Source organism: Podarcis bocagei, assembly GCF_964188305.1.
Source record: "Podarcis bocagei genome assembly, chromosome: 2".
Taxonomy (NCBI): Eukaryota; Metazoa; Chordata; class Lepidosauria; order Squamata; family Lacertidae; genus Podarcis; species Podarcis bocagei.
The window spans coordinates 71,277,477-71,299,177 of NC_138126.1; the positions used below are offsets into that span (position 1 = coordinate 71,277,477).

The 21,701-nt window shown below is 45.1% G+C and overlaps 1 protein-coding gene across 1 annotated transcript; it reads right to left on the reverse strand.

The window, feature by feature from the left end:
* Positions 1–11,170: 11,170 nt before the first annotated feature.
* LOC308582483 (epididymal secretory protein 4-like) lies at positions 11,171–19,016 on the reverse strand. The gene is made up of 6 exons (XM_081185698.1): positions 18,840–19,016; positions 18,426–18,562; positions 17,765–17,835; positions 15,280–15,369; positions 13,887–13,988; positions 11,171–11,428 (listed from the first exon to the last, which is right to left on the reverse strand). Exons 1-6 carry the CDS (start codon positions 18,936–18,938, stop codon positions 11,403–11,405), a joined length of 525 nt encoding a protein of 174 aa, XP_081041824.1. The 5' UTR covers positions 18,939–19,016; the 3' UTR covers positions 11,171–11,402.
* Positions 19,017–21,701: the final 2,685 nt, after the last annotated feature.

The following is a 21,701-nucleotide window of genomic DNA, read 5'->3' on the forward strand; positions in this document are numbered from 1 at the left end:
GGCAGAGGTCGCGATAGGTGATCCTTCTCAGCGTGAGAAGGACACACCCCTCTTTCCTGCCCCCTGCCCGGGCAGGGGAAAGAGATAGACAGAAACATATTTACATGCCTTTATTTCTGTCTTTGCAGCGTTACAGAAAACATGACTGCTCTCTTCAAACTCCGGCAGTTGAGAGACAACAAACACTTCCTGTCCAGCTCATATTACACTCTGAGCTAATTCCGGTGCCCTCTGCACTGTAAATTGACTGTCCCTCTGTTTCCCACAGAACAGTCCCAACATTCCCATTATGTTTTGCTTTCAAGCTACCAGCAGCTCGCGGCTGCATTGCTTCAATATCGTAACATACTCCCCCATATGAATCAATGTGTGCTGTGAGCAAAGCGTGATCCAGAGAAGAAAACAAACAGTTGTTATACATATAACACTCACCTGTTGTTTCAGTTCCACCCTTGGAACTACCCGCCACTGGTTTCCCCAGTGTACCTCTCTGGTTGTCTGACTTCCAAGGAATGAGTGCATCTGCATTACCTTGGCTAGGAAATGTAGTGTTACGCTTAGCAACTCTCTGTTGTGTCTTTGTCTCTGACTTAGACACAGCTTCAACCTGTCTTGAGTTGTCAACAATAGTAACACAAGCTACAGCTGAGTTAGCAAACTCTTTTGAATACCTCTTGGGTGGTACACCCTTTGTAACTCTCTCAGACCTACGTATGAGGTGCTGATCCTCTCTGCTCACTGGTTCAGTCTCAGGACTCTTAGGGGAACCAGCTCCAATAGTAAACAGTGGTTCATCCTTCACCTGTAAAGGTCTATCCATTGTGTGAGATTTCCTCTCAATGACTGTGTCAACTGAGCTCTTTGAGCTATCACTGTCACTCTCAGTACCACTGTAATCAGTAAAATCATCATCATCATCTGAATTGTCCTCAGTGGGAAATGTGTGAACAATTACTCTCTCCTGTTCAGGAGCATTCTCTAGAAATCTTGTGAGAATCACTTGACCAGATTCAGACAAAATTACTCTGTAGAGACCCTTTTCATAACCCACAAAAATGCCTCTAGCATTCTTTACTCCACCTGGAGCTTCTGTCTTCACATGAGACCCAAAAACCTTAAAATGGGCAACAGAAGGTTTTCTATGGAACAGCTTCTCAAAAGGAGAACTTCCCCAATCTTTTGAAACCTTTCTCATCCAAGAGTAACAAAAACACATTAACGACTCCGCCCAATACTCATGTGGCAAATGTGAACTCAGCAATTGTGCCTTCATGCCATTTTGCAATTCTTTGTTCACTTGCACACAGATACTTCTGTTCCATGCTTCTGCAGAAACAGCAGTCTTGTGCCTTATCCCTTTCTTATCCAGGAAATCCTGAAAATCCTGTGAAAGAAAAACTGGCTTTTCATCTGTGAAAAGACAATCAATGTTAGCATCATGAACATTCTTAACCTTGTCACAAAACTCTTTAAACCTTTCTAAGGCTTCTTGTGGTTTCTGCAATATATATACCCACACATAATGAGAGAAATAATCCACACACACAAGATAATATCTTGCATTGCCTCTAGATGGTGCTAGAGGACCAATCACATCAGCATACACTCGCTGAAATGCCCTGTCGATCTTGGTCGCCTTCTTGACGTCCTTCGTCATACCTGCAAGAGAAATCATGTTAGATTCAGATGCATTACAATTTACGCAATCACTTTGATCAAAAGTCAACAAATACAGTCCATCTTTCTCTCTGGCAGAAAGATACAGCTCTCCATCTTTGAAGATTTTGCAGCTTTCTCTATCATAGGACAAAGTCAGTCCTTTCTTTGTGATCTGCGAAACACTCAGCAGATTGAACTTTAAATCAGGAACCAAATACACATTGTTAATAGTCAAGTCCAGACTCTCAAGATACACAGTTCCAAACCCGGTCGCTTCCAGCTCCTGGCCATTGGCCTGTTTCACAGTGAAGCTTTGCTTCTTAAACGTTGAAAACAGTTCTCGGCGTGGCGTCATGTGTTGCGTCGCTCCAGTGTCCAAAATAAAAACGTTTTCCACTTCTGGTGTGGCTTTTAGTGACATCAAAGCCATAGCTGGTTCCACTTGGGACTTGGTACGACTTTTACCTGACGCCTCAGGCTTTGCAGAGCTTCCCCTAGCTCCTTTCTGCTGACGTGGCCTCTTACAGTTCCGCTGAAGATGCCCAGGTTGGCCACAACTGCGACAACAGACAACGTTCAAAGCAACAGCCTGTTCTTCACGTCCAATAGTAGTGGGGGCGCTACAACTCTGAGCCTCACTCCCCCTGTCAGCAACATCCGTTGCAGCAAGAATAGGAACATCAACAGCAACAGTTCCTTCACTCCCCCTTTTGGGGTCAAAGCTCTCCTCAGCTTTCGATGAGCTTTTAGGAATTTGGCCAGCGCCATCTTGGCTCTCCCCTTCTGGGGTAGTCAACTTTCGGCTCTTGCTTCTTACTCCAGCTTCACAAGCTTTTCGGAGCTTCTGAGAGAACAAAGCCATCTCAATCTCAAGCCTCAGCTTTCAGCAGTGAGCTTGTAATCCAAGAGTCTATTGGCTGTTTACTGCCTCACACTTGGCAGCTAAATGCAGGCTGTTTTGAAAGTCCCTCCAAGAGCAGTGAGATAATAGAGAAAACAAACGCTGTTTTCACAGTGTTTTTCCAGCCTCTCACAGTCCCAGACCCTCTTCCGTTGGCTAGAAACTTTCCACTTTACTGACGTTTCGTTGCTTAGCAACTGGACTAGCCTTATCAAGACTCAGGAATGCGAGGAATGTGGCTCTCTTTGAGTGCAGGTTTCATCCAAAAGCAGACACTCAGTGAACCGAAGAATGCTTCAATTCGCGTTCACTCTCACAGCCATAAAATCAGCATACCTTGTTCATCTGTTGCTCAGCAAAAACACCTACGGTGCTCAGCCGTCCTTGTAGCTTCCATCTTCCCGCTACCACATTCTTGCTTTATCTCCTTGCAGAGGATGAAGTACGATCCATCAACTTCTCTTGCTGCTTTCATGGATCAAAACCATCGGCTCCGTGCGACCAGATGTCGGAAATCAAGCCTTTATCAGGAGAAACTGGCAACTCTCCCAGGCACCCGGCTTGGTCTCCTGTTGACCTCCCTGTCTGCTTTCCCGGCAAGATCCAGGCAGAGGTCGCGATAGGAGATCCTTCTCAGCGTGAGAAGAACACACCCCTCTTTCTTGCCCCCTGCCCGGGCAGGGGAAAGAGATAGACAGAAACGTATTTACATGCCTTTATTTCTGTCTTTGCAGCGTTACAGAAAACATGACTGCTCTCTTCAAACTCCGGCAGTCGAGAGACAACAAACACTTCCTGTCCAGCTCATATTACACTCTGAGCTAATTCCGGTGCCCTCTGCACTGTGAATTGACTGTCCCTCTGTTTCCCACGGAACAGTCCCAACATTCCCATTATGTTTTGCTTTCAGGCTACCAGCAGCTTGCGGCTGCATTGCTTCAATATCGTAACAATAACACCGGTCTTGAAAGACCTACATTGGCTCCCAGTACGTTTCCGAGCACAATTCAAAGTGTTGGTGCTGGCCTTTAAAGCCCTAAACGGCCTCGGTCCAGTATATCTGAAGGAGCGTCTCCACCCCCATCCTTCTACCCGAACACTGAGGTCCAGCACCGAGGGCCTTCTGGCAGTTCCCTCACTGCGAGAAGCCAAGTTACAGGGAACCAGGCAGAGGGCCTTCTTGGTAGTGGCGCCCTCCCTGTGGAACGCCCTCCTATCAGATGTCAAAGAGAACAACAACTACCACACTTTTAGGAGACATCTGAAGGCAGCCCTGTTTAGGGAAGCTTTTAATGTTTGATGTGTCACAGTATTTTAATATTTTTTGGAAGCCGCCCAGAGTGGCTGGGGAAGCCCAGCCAGATGGGTGGGGTATAAATAAATTATTATTATTATTATTATTATTATTATTATTATTATTATTATTATGGCACAAGGTATGACTCAAGAAATCTAGAACAGTGTTACAATCTATACAGAAAGTACTAAGAGACCTGGCTTTGCTTGATGCCAAAAGTGAAAACTGCAAGCACTAGGCTAGCTCTGCTGGAGAGGGTGTCCCAGAACTGAAATGCCGCCACTGACAACTCCTTTTCACTAATAGCCACCTGTGTTTTTCATTTGATGAGGCAGCTCACAAAGCGTAGCTGTTCCTATCCAAGTAGGGTCAGCAGGTGAGCCACCAGCCAAAGCTGATGGAAAGCACTCCATGCCATGGAGACTATTTGTATCTCCAGCAGCAGTGATCGATTCAGAAATACCTGTAAGCTGCCAAACTGATGTGTCATTGTGACTTGATCCAGACATGGTGCCCACATGTTTGGATGAAGAACACACCAGTGTCTGTTTTATTTGGATTGAGCTAAATACTGTAGCAGAATGCTACATTTAAATATAGTATTATTATTGGAGGGAATGGGCTGTATGCCAAGACCCTTCTAATTTCTAGATCCAGCAATAATCTAAGGAAGGATTCAAATTGTTGGAATAGCCACATCAGTTTCTTGATACTGGCACTCTAAATATGGGTTGTTAAGGTGACAAAGGAAGTGGTTGTGTGACAAATGAGTGGGGGGCCATCCCTCAACTCGCTAATACTTAGAAAAGGGCCAGAGGTGAGGGTGTTGGTTTTTTTGGTGTGTGCAAGCTAGAAGCTGGAGGAAGAAGCGGGCTGAAGCCTGTGAGGGAGAAACATGCTTAAAGTTTGCTTGAATCCAAGACTTGTGGCTATGGGTGAAGCAAGACCCTCTTGGGGTGATAATGCGGTGAGCCCCTCCATCGTAGGCTCAGGTTGTATATATGTATAAATAAACCATACATCCTAAAGACACCACAGTCTCCTCTGTGTCTCATTCCAAGGAACTATGAACCCTGGATGAGCACCTGGAACTCCTGGAATCTCACACCGCTCGGAGACTGGGGTGGCGTGCAACAATATTCGTGAATGAGCTCAAGCAGTATTTAGTTTTACAAAAGAGGCAGAAGGTATCACAGTATATGAGAATAGAAACTGATCTTGTTAAGCGCAAAATAAAGAATGCCAAGGCACTCCCATTTCTTTCAGAACTTGCCATTGTTTGCTGTGGTCGACACAGTCAAAGACTTTTGCATAGTCAATGAAGCAGAAGTAGATGTTTTTCTGGAACTCTCTAGCTTTCTCCATAAACCAGCGCATGTTTGCAATTTGGTCTCTGGTTCCTCTGCCCCTTCAAAATCCAGCTTGCACTTCTGGGAGTTCTCAGTCCACATACTGCTTAAGCCTGCCTTGTAGAATTTTAAGCATAACCTTTCTAGCGTGTTGTCAGGGAACTGCCATCGGAGCTAGAGGCGGAGGGAAGGCTCCAGAGGGATGCCGGAGAGGGTCCCAGTAGGGAGAGAGGCAGCCCGTCCGCTGGGGAAGGAAATCAGCGTAACACAAGTAGAGCAGGGGGTAGATGGGGGAATCGGAGAGGAGGCTCTAAGACTCCTCGCCAGAGACCAGCAGAGAGAGTACGGGTCCTCCGCTGCCCACACCCTCCCTGCGCAGAAGGCTTCCGCGCAGGGAGACGAGGCAGAGACTAGGCGTCAAAGAGCTTTTGTGCTGGAAAAAGTTTAAGAAACACCCACTGACGGATTCTGCCAGTGATTGAGACCGTCACAATGCTAGAAGCTGTTCAGTCAGAAAGGGTCCAACCAGGTAACCTAGCCAGGAGTGGCGGCAACTTACGCACGAGCAACCCCTAAACCCATTACACGTGTGAAATGAGTGCAATTGTGTGGTGGTTGGAGCATTCTTTGGCACTGCCCTTCTTTGGGATTCGGATGTAGACTGGTCTTCTCCAGTCCTCTGGCCACTGCTGAGTTTTCCAAACTTGCTGGCATACTGAGTGTAGCACCTTAACAGCAGCATCTTTTAAGATTTTAAATAGTTCAGCTGGAATACCATCACTTCCACTGGCCTTGTTATTAGCAGTGCTTTCTAAGGCCCAATTCACTTCACTCTCCAGGATGTCTGCCTCAAGGTCAGCAACCACACTACCTGGGGTGTACGAGACATCCATATGTTTCTGGTATAATTCCTCTGTGTATTCTTGCCACCTCTTCTGCCATGTCTTCTGCTTCTGTTAGGTCCTTACCACTTTTGTCCTTTATTATGGTAATCTTTGCATGAGATGTTCCTTTCATATCTCCAATTTCTTGAACAGATCTCTGGTTTTTCCCATTCTATTGTTTCTTGCTATTTCTTTGCACTGCTCACTTAGGAAGGCCCTCTTGTCTTTCCTTGCTATTCTTTGGAAGTCTGCATTCAATTTCCTGTATTCTTCACAATCTCCCTTGTATTTTGCTTGCCTTCCCTCTGCTGCGATTTGTAAGGCCTCACAGGACAGCTACTTTGCTTTTTTTTTTTTTTTTGCATTTCCTTTTCATTGGGATGGTTTTCGTTGCTGCCTCCTGTATGATATTACGAGCCTCCATCCATAGTTCTTCAGGCACTCTGCCCACCAAATCTAAATCCTTAAATCTGTTCCTCACTTCCACAGTGTATTCATAAGGGATTTGATTTAGATTGTATCTTACTAGCCCAGTGGTTTCCCTTACTTTCTTCAGTTTAAGCTTGAATTTTGCTATAAGAAACTGATGATCTGAGTCACAGTCAGCTCCAGATCTAGTTTTTGCTGACTGTATAGAGCTTCTCCATCTTTGGCTGCAGACAATATAATCAATCTGATTTCGATGCTGCCCATCTGGTGATGTCCATGATAATCCAACAGAGGATAACAGACAAAATTTGCTTGAAGCCAAAAGAAGTTACAAAAAACTTCTGACACAAAAGAAAAGATACGCAATGAAGTTATTATGGCAGCAACTGATAGAGGCCTCCAAATCAAGTAACCCATCATTATTCTGGAGAATCGTAGCTGTACAGCCGGATAGGGGCCTATCACAACTATCCTGCTGCATATCAATGAAAGCCTGGGAAACACACTTCCATAATCTTTACGAGGAATCCAGCGATGAGTCCTATGCATTAGACATACCGGATGATCAGATACAGCCATGGCCAGCAGTCTCATTAACAGAGACCCATCTGCTGATTGACCAACTAAAGAACGGGAAAGCCCCTGGAATTGACTGTATACCAGCGGAACTATTCAAAACCAATGCGAACTGGTGGGCCCCCTTGCTAGCCTCTCTGTTCACATATATAGATAGAACTGCACAGATCCCATACGACTGGGGGACTTCCATCATTATTCCCATTTACAAAAAAGGCTCGAGGGACGATCCCTCCAACTATAGACCTATAAGCCTCCTGAATATAATAAGTAAATTATACGCTAAACACCTCAGCGAGAAACTGTGCGAATGGATAGAAAGAGCGAAGATTCTTGATGATGCACAGGCAGGATTTAGACAAGGGAGATCCACAATGGATCACTGCCTGATCTTACAGCACTTAGCTGAGAAATACACCACAATCACCACCTATTCGCAGCATTTGTAGATTTTAAAGCAGCCTTTGACTCCATCCCAAGAACTCGACTCTGGGACAAGCTCAATAAATCATCCATAGACCGACGTCTGCTGCTACTAATATACAAACTGTACAACAACACCCGACTTCGTATAAGATGCAGCCAAGAAGGTCAACTCTCTAATTTCATTAGAACAACAAAGGGAGTTAAACAAGGATGCATTCTGGCCCCCTTTTTGTTTAACATCTATATAAACTCCCTAATAGACCACCTACAAGGAGCGGATACACACGCCCCAAAATTAGCAGACAAAAAACTGCCTATCCTACTCTATGCAGACGATGCGGTTATATTGTCCCAGACTCACATGGGCCTCAAAAGAGCTCTTAACAGCTTATCCCAATATTGTAGAGAAGAGAAACTAGCAGTGAACTACCAAAAAACAAAAATCATAGTTTTCTCTAACAAAAGGAAAATATACAGATGGAATTTAGACAATCAGGAGATTGAACAAGTGACATGCTTTAAATATCTAGGAGTGATATTCCAAGCATCAAGGAAGAAGACTGCCCACATAAACTACAGCTCCTTTACAACACAAAAAAGTACAACATCAATCCTAAGATTCCATCGTACAACGGGAGGAAATTTCATTCCGGCTACAATTAAACTATTCATTGCAAAACCAACAGCACAAATCTTATACGGTGCACCACTCGTCTCCCTCTCTAATCTAGACCCATATGAGAAGATACAATCAGGTTTCCTTAGATCACTCCTGCAAACACCTAAATGCGTCCCAAACGCCGCACTATGACTGGAAGCGGGCTTATACAGCATTAAAGCCAAAGTATGGATAAGAACCTTATGCACTTGGCTAAGACTCAACAACTCGCCGGTTGGACTACTTTCCCTGATGCTTCTTGACAAATTCCAATCTAGCTGGTTGAAGGGCATTCTCAGAAAACTGGCCACATTTGGTCTCTCCCCAGAGTATTTATTAAGTTTAGAAAGGGGAAGGGCCAAGAACATAATCAAAGAAAGACTCAGGGACATTGAAACCCAAAATGACTTTAACCAACTTCCGATAACTTATAAACTTCTATACAATTCCCAAAGGCCCCATCTAGCAAACTATCTCAAAGTTCTAGACAACGCTAAACACCAATGGGCATTTTCCAGGGCCCACTTTAACGCTCTCCCTTCAGCTCTTCTAGAGGGAAGATACAATAAAATACCGATCGAACAAAGACTATGTCCCTGTAACAGCAATGAAATCGAAACCATTGGGCATGTCATCTTATACTGCCCATTATATCGAGACTCAACAAAAGAGCTGATCGAACCGATTCTGAGGAAAATACCTCGTAGTACAGACGACACCTATATCAGACACCTCTTACCTGACAGAGCCCGAAATTAACAGGTCCGTGGCAAAGTACTGTTACATTGCAACAAGAATAAGACGAGCAATGATGTCTACAAAGGAGCTCAAACTGTAAACATCGAAGGAACAATAATAAACAGTAGCAACTCCTGAATTGAATTTTAAAAACTTAAAACTCAAAACCTGGTCATAAATATAAGCACCAATTCTGAGAATTGGCCATATTTTTACTGCTACTTGTAGCACAATACTACTCTTAATGTCATATTTTATAAATTGCTTCCTGGTCACTGACCGTATTAAAGATATTTGATTTTGATTTTTGGTGATGTCCATGTGTAGAGTTGTCTCTTGTGTTGTTGGAAAAGAGTGTTTGTAATGACCAGCTTATTCTCTTGACAGAACTCTATTGGCCTTTGCCCTGCTTCGTTTTAAACTCCAAGGCCAAACTGGCCAATAGTTCCTTTTATCTCTTCATTCCCTACTTTAGCATTCCAATCCCCTATAATGAGAAGAACACCTTTCTTTGGTGTTAGTTCTAGGAGGTGTTGTAAGTCTTCATAGAACTGGTCAATTTCAGTTTCTTCAGCATTGGTAGTTGGTGCATAAACCTGGATTACTGTGATGTTACAAGGTCTGCCTTGGATTTGTATCAAGGTCATCCTATCATTTTTTAGATTGTATCCCAGTACAGCTTTTGCCACTCTTTTGTTGACTATGAGGGCTACTCCATTTCTTCTACAGGATTTTTGCCCACAGTAGTAGATATGATGATCATCCAAACTGAATTTGCCCATTCCCTTCCATTTTAGTTCACTGATGCCCAAGATGACAATATTTATTCTTGCCATCTCATGCTTGACCACATCCAGCTTACCATGATTCATGGATCTTACATTCCAGGTTCCTATGCAATATTTTTCTTTACAGCATTGGACTTAACTTTCACTTCCAGGCATATCCGCAACTGAGTGACATTTTGGCTTTGGCCCAGCAGCTTCATCAGCTCTGAATCTACTTGTACTTGTCCTCCGCTCTTCCTCAGTAGCATGTTGGACGCCTTCCGACCTGAAGGGCTCATCTTCTGTTGTCTTTGTCCATGGAGTTTTCTTGGCAGGGATGCTGGAATGGCTTACCAGTTCCTGCTCCAGGTGGATCACATTAAGTCAAAACTTTCCCCTATGACCTATCTGTCTTAGGTGGCCCTACATGGCAAAGCTCATAGCTTCTCTGAGTTATTCAAGCCCCTTCACCATGACAAGGCAGAGATCCATGAAGGGGCATAAATCTTTACTCAAAGTAAAAACTGCCCATTATGGCATACTCTCCACATGTCCCAATTTTCCAGGGACAGTCCTGGAATTACAGAAGCCATTTCTGATTTTATTCCAGAATGTCCCACTTTTCCTTCTTCCTCCCCTCCATGTTTTGGAGAACAAATAAAAGTGGTGTGTTTTTATGTGTAGGTGCAAAAGCCGACTCCTGTTTCTACTTAAAATAAAATCCCTGCACCAAATGAAAGGAATGGTAAAATTGGCATTCATACTAAGATGTAACCAATCCACTTTAAATTATTTAATTGCAATGCTTCTGCAGCCAGTCAGGTATGGAGGGTTGCAACACAGGCAATTGGCTATGTCATTTGCCAAAACCTTCTCTCTCAAGGAATTGGGGTTGAAACATCTATATTTGTCCAGGCCTTAGGCAGTTGAGCATTACATTATTCTTTTATTATTCTATTTCCTCTTCCCCTTCTTCTTCTCTGCCCTGCTATTTTGTCCCTCTCAGTTTCTCTTCTCACCTTTCTCCACCAGTCTTTCTTTTTTGAATTACAACCAGCCACTCACTTATATTCTCTCACCCTTCTGTACCCATTCCCCTTTCCACAGTTCTCATTCCAAGGCTTTTCGGAATCGGTGGAGCACTGGCTTACATGCAGGAGGTGCCTCTCTCTGGCACCTCCAATTAAAGGAAGAGCATGTCATGGGCAAAGCCTTTCTCATTCCAAGATTCTGGAGAGCTACTCCCAATGCAGAGTAGACAAGGGGTGGCCAACATGGTGAGCTTCATAGGTTGTTGAACCCCATCCATCAGTGCTATCAGTCCCAGTCAGCCTGGCCAATGGGCATGGATGGCTGAAGTTGGAGAACCATATTGGCAACCTCTAAAGCTGAGCACCCACTGGGCAGAGGCTTTGGCTGCTTGATAGGTTCATATATGTTTATCTTCTCCCATTTTGACTTCCAATAATGCTTCTGACAATGTGTGCAAGATCTAAGCAATGTATTTATTTTAAAAATAGTTTCAGGAGATGGAGGAACCCAAAGATGTTGTTGTTCTACTTCCATCAATTTCTACAAGCTAGAAATGTGGTGAGTGGACAGAGGCATTGATCTGTAGTCATCATCATCTCCACCATCCAGAAAGAGCAATGATTATTGGGTGCTTCTGATTATTAACCAATGCTGCAATATATCTGGAGAAATGCCATATCTGGGTATTAAGCAGCTTTTGGAGTGCATTGTTCTGTGGGAGAAAGGAAGATAAGAGTGTCAGGGAAACTGGTAAGGAGGAAGAAAATGTGAGCAACTCATATGTATTTCTTTATTTGGAATCAGTGGCAGATGATGCCCATTGGGATTGGTGGCATGGGAGGCAGGGAGGCCAACAGCAGATGGAGCCAGAGCAAATGACAGCTGCAACCACAGCCAATGAGAGGCCCTCGCCTACTGAGCTCTACAGGGGCAACACTGAGATGAAGGAGGAAGCTCTCAAGGAGTTCCACTCCTTGGCTGGTGGTCAGTAAGAAGGTGGGCATGTGAAGACTCCCTGGGGGCAGACTAAGGCTGGTGGGACCGTGTCCTATTTGCCTCAATGGGTCAGCCACTGTGAGGAACATGTGTATCTCACCATTCTAGTTCAAAACTGAGCCACTCAACACAGTTAACAAATGCAGAAATTTTGGGGGTGGGAAACAGAGCATATAAAAATTTATGCCAATGAAAGAAGAGCAGATAAAATAAACAACACAGAGGTGTAAAAACCAAAGAGCTGAAGCAGCCAAGTATATTGACAGCAGCAAGAAAAGGTTTTGATATGTGGCCAGGAAGGACGGGTCCTCACTAAGGTCTTTGGGGGAATATGAACCTTCAAATACAATAGCCACCTAGGCCAGCATTCCAACCCACTTTTGGGCTGGGTTTCCCCCCAGTCTCCAGCCACGTGGAAGCTGCCTCCTTGCATCTGGGACTGAAGCTACTTTAATTCTAATTAATTGGAATCTGAGCCCCATAAGGCAGCCGAAGACAGAGTTGCTAGTCCTAACCAGGCCATTATCTAGAGCTGGGAACTAGGTAAAAAGGTAGGTAAAGGACCCCTGGGCAGTTAAATCCAGTCAAAGGTGACTGTGGGGTTGTGGTGCTCATCTTGCTTCAGGCTGAGGGAGCCGGTATTTATCCACAGAAAGCTTTCCAGGTCATGTGGCCAGCATGACTAAATAATAATAATATTAGTCATAATTTATTATGTATACCTCACCCATCTGGCTGGGTTTCCCCAGCCACTCTGGGTGGCTTCCAACAGAATATCAAAATGCAATAGTCTATTAAACATTAAAAGCTTCCCTAAACAGGGCTGCCTTCAGCTTCTGCTGCAATGGAAAACAATGATGAAGGCAGAGCACATGGAAATGCCATTCACCTTCTCACCGCAGCAGTACCTATTTATCTAATTGAACTAGCGTGCTTTCGAAATGCTAGATTGGCAGGAGCTTAGACAGAACAACAGGAGCTCACCCAGTTGCAGGGATTCCAACTGCCAGCATTCTGATTGGCAAGCCCAAGAGGCTCAGCAGTTTAGACCACAGCGCCACCCGCGTCCCTCAGCTGGTCTCTAGACCAGTGTTTCCCAACCGGTGTTCCGCGGCACACTACTGTGCCGTGAGACACCGGCTGGTGTGCCGTGGGAGGGAGGCGGGCGAGAGGCGGCGGCGGCGAGGATCCGCGTCGAGCCGGGGCGGCTCCGCGGTGGTCGTGCCGAGCGGCGGGGCAGCGCGCGCAAAAGGGAGGCGCGCGAGACAGCGGAGGAGGAGGAGGCCGGCATGTCCGGGCAGCAGCAGCAACAGCAGCAGCAGCAACTCCCGGCGACGGCTCCTCCTCCGCCCGCTATCGCAGCCGCCGCCGCCTCAGCTGCCGCCGCCGCCTCAGCTGCCCTCGCTCTGCTGCCTCCTCCCACCCCGGCAAGGGGGAGGGAAAAAACGTTCCCTTTTGTGCGTCCCTCCCGGCGTGACGCTGCGCGCTGACGTCACGGGGCGGGGCTTTAATGGTGGTGTGCCGCGAGATTTTTTTCCGGTAAGCAGGTGTGCCGTTGCCCAAAAACGTTTGGGAAACACTGCTCTAGACAGACCCTGCCCAGGAGCCAGAATTGCCGGAGTCCCACCACACACACCACCCCAGCTGAGGGATGTAGAACAAACTCCTTCCTATCCATCCCCACAGCTAGGTCCAAATTGTCTGCTGCCCTTAGCAAATCAACCCCCCACTCAATTCCTGATAGCTTCAGGTGCTTTAATTATGATTAAGCATGGAAATCAGACCTCAGTTAATTTCAGTGATTTAACTACAGTGGTACCTGGGTTATCGAACATAATCTGTTCCAGAAGACCATTCGACTTCTGAAACGTTCGACAACCAAGGCGCAATGAGCAGTCAGCAAATTCAACTGAGACAATTGAGAAATGAGCTTCAGTAGCCGTTCGACTTCCGAGGTGCATTCAAATCGGAAGCATTTATTTCCAGGTTTTCGGTGAAAACCAAAATGTTCAACTGAAGCATTCAGCAAACGAGGTACCACTGTACTCAAACTGTAGTGGTGATCCAGATTTGTGAATCTCTCTGAGACTAAATATAGCTCCTCAGATTCTGTTTCACACAGAGACATTCATACACACCTACAATAAAAAAATATTGAGATCAGATTGCCTTACCGACGTTCTCAAAGTATTTGATGTGTGCCTCAGGAAAGTTTTGCTCCAAAACTAATTTCTTGAATTTTTCTTTGATGTCATCTCCCACTTCCAATCCCCTAGCTTTAAACACAAGCAAAGGTTGAGTAAATTGTTGTTCCCAGAAAGGCTGAAATATCTGTTTTATGTCTATAGAGCACCCAAAGTCTCTTCTTCCTGACATCTTCTCTGGATTGTCCATTAGACAGTCGGGAACAGAACCCCCATGAAACCAGAGAAGAGGATCTAAGCAGGCTTGGCCAAACTTGGCCCTCTAGAGGTTTTGTGGCTACAATTCCCATCATCCATGACCACTGGTCCTGCTAGCTAGGGATGATGGGAGTTGTAGTCCCAAAACATCTGGAGGGCCAAGTTTGTCCATGCCTGATCTTAAAGGAACTGAAAGCCTACACAGGTGCTGACTGTGCCTATTTGCTAGTGGGAGGCTTTATGGTAGCTACTCTTTCTGCTGCATCATTGTGAAGTGCTAAAGTGGCCATTATTTAGGGTTCAGCTCCCTTTTCCAAAAAAGATATTCTTTCACCATGGGAAGGGCTGATTATTCCATTAGCCACTTTTTATTCTAGAAGATTATTGTAGTCAAGATTTTAAATAGGTTTTCCTCCTTCTTTTTAACTCTGTACAGTACAGATAACTGTTGACAGCAAAAAAGAAAAAAGGGGGGTGTATATTAGCCAAATAAGTATAGATAAAGATATTCAATGATTTTATATTATATTTTTGTATGTTAACTAGAGCCATAATTGGATTGAACAGAACTTAGGGTATCCTTCCATAAACTTAGGGTATCCGTCCAGATGTTTTAGGCAAAACCTTCCACCAGCCACCAAACTATGCTACAGATGGAAAAGGCAGGGCAGGGCCAACTCCTTCAGCACTGCAGAGTGAGGAGCAGCACTGGCTCTGCCTCCTTCCTTTGAACTTTTCCTGCTCTGGCTGGTCCACAGAAAAACTTGCAGCTCAGAACTTGAAACTGAGCTTGCTTCTTTCCTCTCCTCCCAACCCATTCTCCTTTTGTGACTTTTAGGCCGTGTGTGTGTGTGTGTGTGTGTGTGTGTGAGAGAGAGAGAGAGAGAGAGAGAGAGAGAGAGAGAGAGAGAGAGAGAGAGATTTGTAACTTCTTTGTGGCTGAAGAGTTAGTTGAAAAACAGCAACACTAACTAACTAACTAACTAACTAACTAACTAACTAACTAACTAACTAATAAGCATCCTTTTTGCTAAACCACAGATATGCCACAGGGTGGAGTGAGGGTTATTGGTTTGTTTGTTTTATGTTGTGAACTGCTCTGAGATCTATGGGTGAAGAGCTGTATTTAATAAATAAAAATAAAATCCATTGCCATAACACATACCAGACAGATAGATAGCTTCATGTTCTAATTTCTTCTTGTGCATAATGATATACTTTTCATAATCAATATCCATCATGTGGGCAATACCACCTATACAGGAAACAACACAAGATATCAACTGAAGGAAGCGGGTTCCTCATTTCTTGGCTGTTAGTGGAGGGGGGGGGCAGGCAAATTGCGATCAGCCACTCTTAGTCACCTTAATTATACCTCTATTTGTGTTAATTATACCTCTAGTTGCGTCATACCTCTAGTTGTGTTCGCTTCATGTTGCATTTGCTTCATGTTGCAGATGCAGTCTGCACGCTTCGCACATGCGCAGAATGGCCGTGTGCACTCCATGCTTGCGCAGAAGCAGCGCTCTAGTTGCGGACTTTTCGGGGTGCAAATGGCACCTCAGAACATATTGTGTCCACAACTAGAGATACCACTGTATGTGGCAGGGAGGAGGGGGGGACTTAGACCCTGTTTGGAGACTAGCAGAGCAAGCAGGTTGCAGAGAGGCTCCAGACAGTGAGAACTCACCACCCCTTCTGCTCCTCCTTAACTTTGTTGAGAGCCGCCCACAGTGGCTGGGGTAACTCGGTCAGATGGATGGGATATAAGTAACAAAATTGTTGTTGTTGTTTGCCTGGCTCTGTTAAACTAGAACTTTTCCTGCGGCATCCCAAGGGCTTTGGAGAACCTCACTAGAAAAGCAAAAACTAGCTGTGTTGGTCCATTCCAAAAATAATAAAACCCTCTAGGTGAGTATTACATTTATTTCAGCCAATCCTAGTGTCAGGAAAGACTGGCCAACTTTTAAGCTCTCCAGCACTCTTCATCGAGCACAATATTACCAAAATATTGATTAATTCACCCACCCACCAAAAAAACCAATCAGACTGGGATGATATATATGAGGGCATGATATATATGATGATATATATGAGGGCAGCTTAAAGGATCAGTTGCAATATAAGGATTGTAGGGTGACAGAGTCCCTTCCCAGTACTATACAGATCAGTTGTCTGGCTGCCGGGGATTCTGTGATAAAGAAGCAAAGACTGCTCCCCAGGTCTGAGAACCTAGATCCCAGCTGTAACCCAGAACTCCCTTGTGCAGCCTTGAGTGAAACACTCAAGTTCCTCCTGGTTAGGCAGAGGGGAGATCAAAAGAGAAAGCTGGAGTCTTCCATTTTGAAAAGCCCAAGATTAATTTTGGATGGCAACAAGGCAAATCATATCCTCCTAAGTTGGGAAGTGGAGGCATTGGTTTAACCATCTGCCATGAACCATAACTCAGGGGGTAAATCACTTCCTTTGCATGTGGAATGTCCCTGGTTCAATTCCTGATGTTGTGCAACTTGAAAGGATCCTGTCACTGGGATGGAAAGAGACTTCTGACACTGGGATGGAAAGAGCCACCATCAGTCTGAGTGGGTCAAACTCAGGCAAACGGACAAATAGTTTTTGGCAGTTTCCTGTTACAGCGGTACCTCAGGTTACAGATGCTTCAGGTTACAGACTCCACTAAGACAGAAATAGTACATCGGGTCAAGAACTTTGCTTCAGGATGAGAACATAAATCACGTGGCAGCAATGTGACGGGAGCAGGAGACCCCATTAGCTAAGGTGGTACCTCAGGTTAAGAACAGTTTCAGGTTAAGAACAGACCTCCCGAACGAATTAAGTTCTTAACCCGAAGTACCACTGTACTGTGATGTCTCTTTTACCAACCTTCATATACTGCTCTTTTGCTCCCAGATCACAAAACACAGGTGGAGATTTAAAAATATTTATATGTTTTGTCTGAACTGAGGGAAAATCAGCTTGCAAAAGAAGGGCTTGCATGAGGTAAAGATGGGCAAAGGACTTCCACATAACCAGACTGTTATGTACCTTTAACTCCTCATTTGCCCTTCCTATCTCTTTGTTATTTAGACTGATAGTCTTATGCTGCATCTTCTTTACAACCTCCTCCTCCTCCTCCTCCTCTCACTTCTCTCTTGAATCTCAAGATGAGAGGTCAGCTTGGAACGTTCTTCCGAAAGAACTATGGAGCAAGCATAGCTGCCTTTGTTTTCTCTAGGCTACTTAGGTTTAGTGAGACCCAGTGCTTTCTTTCAAAAAAAAAAGTTTAGGGGTCCTCTCATATTCCTACTCATATTGAAATACTGCCCCCTCAGTGAGGCCAAACTTAGATTGACAACATGTTTAAGGGTATGTGTACCCCTGTGTCCCCCCAGAAAAAAGCACTGGGTAGACCTAGTAACCTTTTTATAGCCAAATTATGTATTTCATAAAATAAACAACCTTATTGGTGGGTGAGTGATTGCACTGCTCTCCCCCTCATAACTCGATTTTGCACTCAAAAGAAATGGGAAAAGTAAATGGGAAGAAGAACAATGTTTGAACATATGCCCAAATCACAGCATCTGGGTCTTCCGATCACAAAACATACTTTTTCATCAGGTAAAAGGGTGGCTCATGGTAGTCATATTTACCAGGAAATTCGAATACACCAGGTTTGTCAGTGTGCTTAAACACAATAGCTGCTTGTTTGCAGACACCATCCCTGGAAAAGAGAGCTAAGTGAAAGCACTTCAAAACCAGATACCCAGCCTGCTTCTGCCTTGCTTCCCCCATGTGTATTTTTTAGGGTGTCAGAGCCACTGATGGAAGAATACATTACCAGTAAGATGCCTTAGACTTTGCCAGAGGGAAGGATAGCCAGAGTGTCAAGAGGAACGGCACCCTGTTGCTATCAATGCCTTCAAAATGAACAGGCCTTTTGGGAGGCCTCTACATTATCAAATGGTTTCCACAGGATTACTCAATGTCTCCATTGGCATTCCAGCTATGTTTTATTTATATCACAATGCCCAACCTAAGTGGCTCATTATGATATATTAAGATAAAACAAGACACACAAAAAAGAGAGGTAATACGGGATGGGAAACATGTGGTCTTCCCTAAGCAGCAGCTCTGTACAAAATCTGGACATTGCTGCATCCAGCTCAATATTGTCTACACTGACTGGCAGTGCCAGAAACTTTATGCCCTTTCCAAAGCATCTCAAAACGATTTCAGGGGAAATCAAGGACCCCGGTTCAATTCCCAGCCTATGCATGATGGGAGGAGAGGTATCAGTTGTAAGGTACTAACGACATATAATTAGCGGTGACTGTCACATCTCCATCCGAAACCTCCACTGTCTGGTCCATTGGTGATATTTTCTGATCATGCTCATTCAACTCAGGCAACTTGGAAGCTATCCCGATGGGGTGCCACTTCCCGATAGCCTAAAACAGAAGAATTTTGATTGACATTTTAGGGGGCAGCGAAAGTTGACAAGCAACCCACTTCATCTCTAGCAGTTTCCTACCAGAGCTAGGAGCATGTATCAAAATCAGGCAGCTTGCTGATCACCAAGCTTGTGGGTCTGGGGGAGAGGAGAAGGGGGACACAAAAGCAACAAGGCCTTTACTCAAGAGCAAAGCTGCTCTATTGGTATCCTATCTAGGTAAGGCTTCCCCATCCTGTTAATGTGTCTGAAAGTCCCATCTGTAAACGTCTTACCTTTACAGGGTCAAAGTTTGGGTACACAGGGATGTCAGCACTGACAGGAAATATGCAGGCAGGGGTCAGTCCAAACACCAGCAGCAGCACAGCAATCATCCTGGAGCTGGTTCTCTCCTGCTCTTACCGTGAACACCGTGTGCAGGGGGAGAGAATGATGGTCCAGGGTTGCAGCAGCCCAGTTTAAATATCTGCCTCCAAAGGTCTTCAAAGCACATCCCACTCAGCAACTTATGCAAAAGGGAAGAACAGAGTGGGAGCAACAGGGTTATTTTTGAAGGGAATTAGTTTTATTTGTGGTGTGGAATAAGGTGGAGTCTCCTTTGTGCTTCAGAAGAAGGGAACAAACATGCTTGTTCTCTTGGGTTGTTGAGGGGGATCTTCTTGAGGGGGGTGTTCAAGGCTGGCACATTCCCTTCCTGGGCAAGTACAGAGGTCACAGGTGCTCCATGGCATCTCCTCCCCCCGCACCACCCCACCTCCATAAGCTAGCCCAGCCCTTAATGACTTGTGGTCTTTTCAGCAAAAGGAGTAGAAGACCTATCACAGAATGAAATACTTAAGCTTATCCAGGATATTAGATCACTGGACCACACATCCCAGGGGCTGGGGGTGGGAACTGCCACCTCAAGGACCTGACCAGGCCCACCAAACTTTCCCTGGTGGCAGCACTGCCACAGGAGGGGAATGTGCAGAAGACCAGCAGGTGTGGAACAATTATCCTAACCATGGGTTGCAACTAGTACACCCAGCCCAGTGCCAAAATGGAAATATAGATCATCCCTTGCCACCCACCCTGCTCCCCAAATAGATCTGATGAGCGATGGGGAGGTGGTCATCTAGTATTGTGGGAGAAATCCACCCTCAGCAGTTCATTCTGTGAAAAGCCTTCTACCTCTTTTGTGGGGCAAGGGACGGTGGCAGATGTAAGTCTTTAAGCTCTGGGCAAACTTGGGTGAGGGGAGGAAGGCAATGCCTCAGAGATCATGTTATCTCTGCACCCACCAGTGTGCCAGTCTTCAGAAACATCCCCTCAACATCCCAAGAGAACAAGCATGTTTGTTCCCTTCTTCTGAAGCACAAAGGAGTCTCCACAGGCTTCGATCAGATGCCAAATGGCCACTTGGGCAAGACAAATCTCCTGCCACATCTTTGTACGTGAGAGGTGGGAAGGAAGGAAATCAAAAGTAGTGATGTTATTCCTCTATAGGCTGCCATTGAAGGTCACTCCTCTTAGTTGCTGCAATGTACCTTGTTCCACCCACCCCACAAATAAACCAATTCCCTTTTTAAAAAATAGGCCTGTTAAGTAGCATCTGTGTGGAGACAGCATTGATATAGTTGGCATAACAGAAATCCGGTGGAACACAGAGAACCTGTGTGACACAGATTCAGGTAGGTAGCCGTGTTGGTCTGATGCAGTAGAAATAGATATATGATAGATAGATAGATAGATAGATAGATAGATAGATAGATAGATAGATAGATGATAGATAGATAGATGATAGATGATAGATAGATATTTAGATAGATAGATTATAGATGATAGATAGATATAGTCCAGTAGCACCTTAGAGACCAACTAAATTTGTTCTTGGAATGAGCTTATGTGTGCATGCATGCTTCTTCAGATACACTGAAAAAGAAGTCACCAGACCTTTATATATAGTGAGAGGGTGGGGAAGGGTATTACTCAGAAGGGTTGTGGGAATGGGTGAAAGGGAAGAATCCAAAACAGAAGGCATTGTAGCAATGGATGAGTTCAACTACCCTCATTATTTTCTTTCATGATAGTTTTGCAAACAAGTAATGGTGGCGGGGCGGGGGCTTTACACTTCACAAACATTGTCTATCCCAAAATGAAGCACATTGATATTTCATTATTTATAATATTGATAAGTTGCCCCATAACAGAATGTTTTCCAGGCAGCTTTCCAACCACAGAATAAAGCAAATTAAAATTCATTGATGGCAAAATAAAAGTGAACAATACAAAAATAATACAGCCTAAAACTCATGCAATGATTTTGCAAAGTTTTTTTGCAGATAAAGTCGCTCAGATTCGGAAAGAGGTAGACTCCACTGTGGGAGCAGGACCGAGGCGGGAGAGTGCTAGAGTCCTGTCTAGTCAAGTTGCGTGGGATCAATTCCAATCTGTTACCTCCGAGGATGTGGACAGGCTGCTTGGACGAGTGAAACCAACCACCTGTCTCCTTGATCCTTGCCCATCCTGGCTTATAAAAGCTAGCCGGGAAGGGCTGGGTGATGGGCTTCGTGGGGTGGTGAATGCTTCCCTCCGTGAGGGAGCCTTCCCAGACCCACTGAAAGAGGCGGTTATTAAACCGCTTCTTAAAAGACCATCTTTAGATGCGGCCACGATAGCCAACTATCGCCCAGTCTCAAATCTTCCATTCCTGGGCAAGGTGATTGAGCGAGTGGTTGCTGAACAACTCCAGGCACGCCTGGAAGAAGCAGGCCATTTGGGTCCCTTCCAGTCAGGATTCAGGCCTCATCATGGGACTGAAACTGACTTGGTCGCACTGGTTGATGATCTCTGGCGGGCTAGGGACAAAGGTGAGAGCTGTTTCCTAGTTCTGCTGGATCTCTCAGCGCCGTTTGATACCATCGACCATAGCATCCTTCTGGACCGTCTTGAGGGGCTGGGAGCTGGGGGCACGGTTATACAGTGGTTCCGCTCCTTCCTCCTGGGCCGTGTTCAGAAAGTGGGGGGGGGATGAGTGTTCAGACCCCTGGGCTCTCACTTGTGGGATGCCTCAGGGTTCTGTCCTCTCCCCCATGCTTTTTAACCTCAATATGCAGCCGCTCAGAAAGATCATCAGGGGATTTGGCCTGGGTGTCCAT